The 9,348-nt window shown below is 41.1% G+C and overlaps 1 protein-coding gene across 1 annotated transcript; it reads right to left on the bottom strand.

Moving 5' to 3' along the window:
- Positions 1-1,264: 1,264 nt before the first annotated feature.
- Positions 1,265-6,750, bottom strand: sptssa (serine palmitoyltransferase, small subunit A). The gene is made up of 2 exons (XM_083923857.1): positions 6,587-6,750; positions 1,265-2,278 (listed from the first exon to the last, which is right to left on the bottom strand). Exons 1-2 carry the CDS (start codon positions 6,687-6,689, stop codon positions 2,175-2,177), a joined length of 207 nt encoding a protein of 68 aa, XP_083779983.1. The 5' UTR covers positions 6,690-6,750; the 3' UTR covers positions 1,265-2,174.
- Positions 6,751-9,348: the final 2,598 nt, after the last annotated feature.

Consider the following 9,348-nt stretch of genomic DNA (forward strand, 5'->3'; position numbering starts at 1 on the left):
CATTTATGGTGGAATAATGTGTATGACACCTTCATACGCCCTAAAAATCAGCATGTTTGCTGCTGTTATAGGACCAATAAAGATGAATAACAATGTTTTTTTAAATGGATGTGTGAAGCAAAACATGTATTCAGTAAAAAATTAAATAAATCCAATGCAGATGCTCTTTTAGTGTCAAACACATGGAAACACTCCCATCTGGTGTCTAATTAAGGTCATTACAGGCATGATTTAAGATTCAAGATTCTAGAAGATTTATCCCCAGGGGGTAATTAAAGCCCCCCAAGATTCAAGATATATCATAACATCTGTCACGCACTGTTTGCAATCAGCAAACATATATGTTATTTATCTTATTTATAACCTTTATTTAAATATTGAGGAGCGACCTTATTTGCCATATAGCACAAGAAAAAAACACAAAACGCTTGGAAAATATCAGAAAAGTGAGAGAGAATAATGAAAACAGAGAAATCTAGTTAAAAACAGGAGCAGTTGGACGTAAAATAAGATGCAGTTATGGATTTAAATCGTCCTTATGATGAAAGTGGGGTGAGTTTCAGTCAGAAAAATAAGATGTTCCAAATTTGGTGTTAACAGAGGGAACCTGCAGTGTTAGCCCTCTGAGCATGTGTGACCCAGGAACAGGGTTATCTCTACTGTTAGAAATTGAGATAAAGACAACATACCTGTATGTTAGTCGTTTATGATGAAAACTTTCATTTAGGAGCCGTTTTTAAAACCCCAAATATGTCCCGGGTCAATTTGAAGACCATAGGGTTAAAGAGTTCAACGTTAGCAGGATTTCCTAGTTTTGGTCTCGGTCTTCAAAACAACGCACAAGTTGATTTAAGTGGACAAATTAGGATAAGCTGATTGGTTAGCTCAAAACCAAAGCCAACAAAAAAGGTGAGTGAGTTAAACAATTGTTGGCTTAGTGAAACATCCCTTTAATGATTCCAGAGTTATAGAACAGTGTTCAGCATCAGTAGTTCACAAAAAAACCCCACAAATATTTTATTCTATATACGCCGACATATCAGACTACAAAACTTTACAAATATGTTTACAAGATGTAAATATTTATATACACAAACATTGGAAAGAAAGGTCATCACAATTTTCTTTAAGGGATACCAGAAGCCGTACATATCATAAAAAAATGGAGCATTTATTATTTATGTACAAAGAGGAAAAAGAACATCACCTGCCTGCTGCTGTGGGTTCAGATTTTTTTAAAAGTCAGTTTCTGCTCTCTTATTCTGGTGACCGCAGCTGTAAACACGCATCCCTCTTTACAGAGGAATACATGTTTACAGCTGCGGCCACCAGCATACAGGTAACAACACAAATGTCAAACTTGCAGGAAAAATGGTCGCCTGATGCTCTCCGCTCAAAGCTCCTGTGCTGCTTAAATACGACCGCTGTTCTCAGGCCCGTCGGAATTTAAAAAAGACACAAGGTTCATCATTCACAGGTCACCAAAGGCCAAAGTCTCCTCAAAATGTCACCTTTTTATCTCTAATTTGGAGGCCACTGGTGTATCCTCCTGTATTAAAAACCCAGAAACAGCCTGCTGCATGATTGGAGTGTTATTTCAGGAGTAAAACATTAGGCTTATGCCATTTACTGACAATAAATATAAGACTGTTCTACTGATCGCAGCCGGTTGTCGTATTGGAAACTCATGGCTGCTCACTTTAACAATCACCCTGCTCTCATAATCATATTTGGCTCATAAAAACAGGCCGTCTGCTGTCGTGTTTCCTGCATAAAAGTCTTAAGACAACAATGGTTTCATGTCCTAACAACGGTGTAAAAAAACAAAACAGTCCAATCACACCCAGGCATCCGTATAATTACACATTTTCAAAACAGTAAAAGGTGCGCTTGATTTGAAAAAAATAAAGATAAAACACGTAAAAGGAAACCAAGCACACCATCTTCTGAGGCTGCGCTGCCTCTGAGCCCGACGCTGTTCACAGTCCCGAATATCTGAGAAGAAGAAGAAAACAGTCCCCGGAATAAGATGGTCCAACGTGACCTCACGCACGATGGATAACGATGGTTTGATATTGAATCAGCTTTGGAAAGGAGGAAGAAGACGGAAGTTGAGCCTCGATGATGGCAGCTAGATGGACGGACAGGAAGCCGGAGACAGCATGGTCACCGTGTCACTGGACGACCTCGAAGTAGTGCAGGATGGCCATGATGTGCTGCGGCATGAAGACGTAGCCGGTGTAGACAGCCATGCCAGCCACGGAGATCAGCAGGGAGTCTGAGGAGGCAGCGTTAAGGACGAACAGAGGAAGGAGAATTCACGGTGCATTCACATGGGCTGCGTTTCCTGCCAACAGGGCGCCACAAACACGTATATCAATGGAAACGCGGGAATGTACGTGAACGTCCATTAGAAGTACTAGTTTTTACATTGAAAGAAATCACCATGAAACTTCGCAGTTAATTGCTGATATTAATAAGACGTTTATTTTTGGTGTTACAAATTTCCTGAAATGTGATATTTAAATATGCAAATGAGGCATTTATCTAATGCTAAGTTGTGGTGAATTTAGGAGAAATCTACAGAACAAGTCAAGTAAAATAAATCTAAAAATATAGAGGACTAAACATATCTTTATAAAAAAATAAATGACTACATAAGAACCTCCTAACACATTAACATATGGACACAGAAATATAATGTAGGTGAACAAAAATGTAGAAATCAGATGCTATTAGCCCTCATCCTTGTGAGAATGTTCAATGACTCCTTTACTGAAGGCAGACTGCCAGTGACCGTGTATGAGTCATCTATTTCATTGCTCCTGAAGAAAGACAGGGATCCTACCTCATGTGGCAGCTACAGACCAGTCTCACTTTTAAACGTAGATTGTAAGATCCTCGCTAAGGTCCTCACCCCCCGCCTCCAAAGTGTGATGTCATCGATAATTTCACAAGACCAGACAGGATTCATATTAGGTAGACACCTTTTCTTCAACACTAGAAGGCTGCTCACCTGGGTCAGACACCCCTGAGGTCGTAGTGGTGCAGAGAAAGCCTTCGACCGGGTGGAGTGGGGCTTCCTATTTTATATTTTGGAGAAATTTGGTTTTTATTCTAATTTTGTTTCTTGGGTTAAGCTTTTGTATGTAACCCCCTCTGCAAGCGTAACCACTAACGGCGTCCATTCAGCATGTTTCCCACTCAAACGTGGGACCCGGCAGGGTTGTCCGCTCTCACCCTTGTTGTTCAACATAGTCATCAAGCCGTTAGCCATCTGGCTTAGAAACCAGAATTAGTTTGAAGGCATCCCTTGTTTTGGCCTGGTCCACAAACTCTCCTTATATGCCGATGACCTTGTCTTATTTATTTCAAACCCCACATCCTTCCTCCCCCCAGTTTTATCAACCCAGTTTGGACAGTTTGGCCACAATCCATATTCCTCTTTAAAACAGCTGACGAGGGGTTCAAGTATTTGGGGGTGTTTATCACCAGCTCCGCCACAGACCTTTTTCAAAAGGACTTCCAGCCGCTATTGGATAAATACAAGTCAGACTTGTCTAGATGGGCAGGCCTCTCCCTGTCCCTTGCAGGCCGGGTTAATCTTATTAAGATGGTCATTTTACCAAAGTTTCTGTACCTTTTTCAACACCTCCCAATTTGTCTGAATAAAACATTTTTTAATAATCTAGACCAACAACGTAAAGCTTTTATTTGGCAGAATAAACCAGCCCGTATCAAAAAAACATTATTTAACTCCCTGAACCTGAAGGGGGACTAGCAGTCCCTAATTTCTGCCACACATAACTGCCCACAAGGTCTCATCCAATCCGGTTGTTGTTAATACCATTAAAAGTTGGATCCAGTTCAGGAAGCAGTATGGCTTGCAAAAGGCATTGGTCCTTTCACCAGTTTTGAATAATTCTGCATTTCTCCCTTCCTGCACCGACCCCGTATTCCGCATATGGTCAGATAAGGGCCTCAAAACTCTTAAGGACCTGTATGACGAAGGAGTTTTTGCGTCCTTTGCATCTATGTTGACAAATACAGCCTGCCTAATAGCCACTTTTTGGGTACCTTCAAATGAGACATTTTATCCAAAAGCAATTCACACATTTTCCGAACCTCCCCCCTGAAGCTGAGATGGAACAATTCCTGTCTCTCAGTGTACAACGCAAACGACTGATATCTGTCATTTATAATAAGATTGCTCTTCTGAGCCCAGTCCCCACTGCTTCCCCTAAAAATGCATGGGAAAAGGATTTGGGGGTAGACATTACTGATGACCAGTGGAGGGACATTCTGAAACTGGTCCACTCATCTTCGAATGGTGCCAGGCACGGCCTGTTACAGTGGAAAGTGCTTCATAGAGCCCATTCACCAATGCTAAACTGGTTAAGATATACCCTAGCCACAGTAATGCTTGTAACCGCTGTAAGCAGTCCTCAGCCGACCACGCACACATGTTCTGGACGTGCCTGAAGCTTGCTGAATTTTGGTCCAATATATTTTAAACCCTCAAACAGGCTCTTAACACAAATGTGGAACCCAATCCCCTGACTGCTCTTTTTGGGCTCCCTCCGTCTAAAAATCTGCCCGTTACTACACGACTTTACCACCCTGCTTGCCAGACGTTACATTCTCCTTAAATGGAAACACAATAGTTGGATACGTGAAATTTTACAATGTCTAAGGATAGAGAAGTTAAGGTTTGTACAGAGGGGATCTCTGACAGCATTCCACCAAACCTGGGACCCACTGCTGGCTCTTATAAGTACCAGTTTTAATGTTACTCCTGATGATGCTGAGGATGCTACTTAGTGCTTGGAACATATTTATTTTTCGTGGATTACATTCATTCATCATCATTCATCTTCAACCCCTTGTCCCTATGGGGGCTGGAGCCAATCCCAGCTGACATCGAGCGAGGCGGGATACACCCTGGACAGGACGCCAGTCTATCACAGGGCACATAAAGACAAACAGAGACACACTTACGGGCAATTTAGAGTCATCAATGAACCGAACACGTGCATGTCTTTGGACTGTGGGAGGAAACTGGAAGAACCCGGAGAGAACCCACGCAGACACGGGGAGAACATATAAACTCCACACAGAAGGGCCCCAGCCGGGATTCGAACCAGGAACCCTCTTGCTGTGAGGCGACAGTACTAACCACAAACCAGCGTTTCTGTATTATTAATTTATTTATGTACATGTTTATTATTTGATTAATTTATACACACCAATTTATTTAAGCATTTCTGTATCTATTCATTTATTTACGCACTTATTGATTATTTTATTTATTTATTGAGACTTAAATCATGTTTGGTCCTCCATATAAAAAGAAGACATGCTATGGAAGCAAAATAGCCCGAAATCTGAATATTGACCATTGCATGAATAAACGGTCTCTCCTTAATAGCGAGCTCAGCAGCATTCTGAACCCTGGAGGGAACCAACATGTGATGGAAGCAGCACTCGCACAACCATAACAAACACACCTGACCCTGAGGGGAGACGAGATGAGGGCGACACCAACTGTAGGAAGCCGACACACCTGAGGGCCCGCTGCACCACCACAGACCAAAGTAATAACACTATTATTACACTCTCATTATTAACCGCAGGTACTTCTCTTTATATGAGGCCGACTCACCAGGTTAAAGTTGTACTGTTTAATGTAAGCTTCTGTTCTCTGACATTAAACCAGAAACATATGCAGCAGCAAGCATGTGTCAGTCACCTGACAGTGGACGCACTCGACGCCACTGGTCCTCCTACCACATGTGGAATTCGGTTGGGATTTCTACCTCTTTAACACGTTTATACTTACAGGCAAAGGTGCGAGATAAGTACAAACAATGAAGACCCTGTCCAGTTCATTAACGAAGTCTTTATATATCGGCACATTATTGTTATATATAAGGTTAGCGTTAACTTTGTTGTTATTGTTATAACAAATGCGAGTTCCCTGTCGTTGGCAAGGCTCCATTACAATTCGTTCGTTTCTAACGTTATTTGGTACATTTTTACCATTTGTTACATGGTATGTGATTTTAAAAAATGAAATCCGCGTTTTACAAGTATAGGGGGCGCACCTTAATTCGGCATTATTAAGGAATACTACCATTCATCAGTTTTGGTAAGAATAAGTCAATCATGCAAGGCTCCCTTTAAATTTCCGTGCATTTAACCATTCTTCGTTTGTCAGTTAATGCATTTACTTTTTTGAAACACAATTTGGACTTGTTCTACAACTATAGGGGTAGCCCCTTAATTCGGCGTTATTAAAAAATAAAAACATCATTCGGTTTTGTTGAGAATTGTCTTCAAACTTGATTAGAACATAGGGTTTTGATTCATTCCCATTTCAACGATAACAATTACCGACCGGTACATTATCAACGAGCCGAATTTCCCATTAAACCCTATACATTTCTAAAATGCCTACACTGTAATTCACAACAAAACTTAAAAACATTGATCGATTAAACAAGCTAAAATGGTGTGTTTTTAACGCTAGGTTCGGCCCTAGCTAAAGTTAGCACGTTAGCTCACACGGTAAAAGGTAAAAGGATACTGAACACCGTCCTCTCCCATGGCTCCAGCATGTACAGCGCCGTCACCAGAAGATACTGGTAGTAAAACCAGGATAAGTGCTTCCAGCAGTCCCCCAGAGCCATGCTTCCAGCTTTAACAACTTTAATAAACAACGACTTCGGTTCCGTTTCCTCACCGGGACACTTTCTGCCTGCGTGTGACGTCAAACAATGGGGTGCTCGATTTCAGCCAATCACAACTCCGTGTTCGGGAGTCCGGCTGTGACGTTGCCAAAGGGAGTTCCAACATCCAGATTTCAAAATAAGGTACCAGAGAAATGATTTATTCATTCATTTAATTTCAACTATGCACTCATTAAATGTAGTTATGTAAACTTTGAGTTACATAACAAATCTGACAGTTGTAGTCCATTATATTTTACATACATGAAGCCTAAACGTCAACATGTTACTGGTTTAATTAAATTTGTATGACATGATTATTATTATATATCACATGCTATGGCAAACAAAAAAGTAAATAAACATGGCTACATTACATTTTTTTTTTTACATTTTGTCTTTATATCATTATTATTGTGTATATTGTTATATTAAATTACTGTATATTATTTACTTTTTTATATTTAATTTAATTTAGATGTCCTTTTCACACACTGGAATCTTAATTTGTGTAATAATGTACATTATTTGTCCAAAATGGGTCATTATTATTATTATTTGTATGACATCATTTCATAGTTTCCTTGTTTTGTTTACACTTTTCAATCATTGCTACATATGTTTTAAATTAGGAACCCAACAATGAATCGATCCTGCTAGCAAGTGTTGTTTAATAAAGCATTTCTTATTACCAGATGTTGAAAAAATCTATTAAAAACACAGGGTCATGTTGTCACATACAGGAGTACGCCGATGACACAGCCATGGTGGGATGTATCAGGGCTGACAGAGAGGAGGAGTATCGGGGTCTGGTGGGGGACTTTGCTCTCTGGGGCCACCCTAACCACCTACAGCTCAACACCTCCAAGACCAAGGAGCTGCTCATTGATTTTGGGAGGTCCAGACCAAGACCACGGCCAGTCCTGCTAGAGGGAGCTGAGGTGGAGGCTGTGGACTCATACAAATACCTCGGGCTGTGGCTGGACAATAAACTGGACTGGTCAACACACAGCAGCCACCTGTACAGGAAGACACAAAGCAGGTTGGACTTCCTGAGGAGACTGTGGTCCTTCAACATCTGTAGCAAACTGCTGTGGGTGTTTCACCAGTCTGTGGTCACCAGTGTCCTCTTCTACACTGTGGTGTGCTGGGGGGCAGCATATCCAAGAAGGATAAAGTGATCAGGCGGGCCGGCTCTGTGGTCGGCACTGGACACTGGACAAACTGCTGGACCCCACACACACACACACACACACACACACACACACACACACACACACACACACACACACACACACACACACACACACACACACACACACACACACACACACACACACACACACACACACACACACACACACACACACACACACACACACACACACACACACACGCACACACACACACACAAACCATCATCAGCACCCAGAGGAGCCTGTTCAATGGAAGGCTGCTCCTGCCCAAGTGTAGGACCAACAGGCTCCAGAACTCCTTTGTCCCTCAGGCCGTCACACTCTCCAACTCCTCACTCAGGGGGAGGAGGAAATAAAGAGGACAGAAGGGAAGGAGAGGGAGCCATTCACTGTGACATTATTAACCTACTCTGACACACCTGGACACTAATTAATTAATGAATAATTAATAACCTACTCTGACATACCTGGACACTTATTAATTATTTAATAATTACAGTTTTTTTTTATTGCTTTGACCTGGTTGAAGAAACTGGTAACCTCTCAGTCTTCACCATCACTCTCTCAGCAGAGCAAAAGACACCTCTTGCAAATGAGTTAACCCATTGTCATTGTTATGACACACTTCCCGCACCCTTTTGCAAATCAGTTAACGCAGGTGTCATTCAAGCAGTCCAAACTCCACTGCTTTAGCTGTGGTAACCAAACAGAACATATATGTTCCCATCTCTTAGACACTTCTTGACCAGTATGAAATCACTGAAGCACCTGTTTGACACTGCTTCACAAAACTTTTCAATTTGCAATCAGTCTGCAGGCTTCCTCAATACTCTCCATTTTTAAATCCTATAGAGGAATTCTTCAGTGCATGGAGATGGAAGGTTTACGATTCAAGATTCAAGATTCAAGATTCAAGATTCAAGAAGCTTTATTTATCCCGAGGGAAATTATTTTGCAACAGTTTCAATACAAAGATGGGAAAGGGTCAGAGTAACAATAAGCTAACATAATCAAATTAAAATAACGCTAACGTAAAATAAATCAAACAATGAACTAAGTGTGACAGAGTGCAACAGACATCGTGGTTAAGCGTAGGTATATACAATATACAACAATACGCAGCGTGCAGTTTAGCAGCAGATTGAAATGAAATAAGTACAAACTAGATAAGTGAGAAGGAGCGATAAGTGATAACAGTGTTAAAAATGTTAAAAATGTAGCAGCATTTCCTACAGCACTAAGTGACAGTATGGCACAGTGGAGTGTAGTAGCATTTCGTACTGAAGTCAGTTACAGTAAACCACAGTGAAATGTAGCAGCATGTCCTAAAGCACAGTAAGTGTAGCAGCAGATAGTTACAGTACTATTAAATAAATAAATAAAGTGATGTAGTGGTGATATAAAGAGACAGTGTAAAGTGTAGC

Source organism: Echiichthys vipera, assembly GCF_963691815.1.
Source record: "Echiichthys vipera genome assembly, chromosome: 12".
Taxonomy (NCBI): Eukaryota; Metazoa; Chordata; class Actinopteri; order Perciformes; family Trachinidae; genus Echiichthys; species Echiichthys vipera.

Excerpts from the sequence above, each read along its gene's own strand:
- sptssa (XM_083923857.1), bottom strand. The coding sequence starts at position 6,689 with ATGGCTCTGGGGGACTGCTGGAAGCACTTATCCTGGTTTTACTACCAG. Across the intron at positions 2,279-6,586 it reads ATGGGAGAGGACGGTGTTCA|ACTCCCTGCTGATCTCCGTG; the intron begins GTATCCTTTTAC and ends CTGCCTCCTCAG.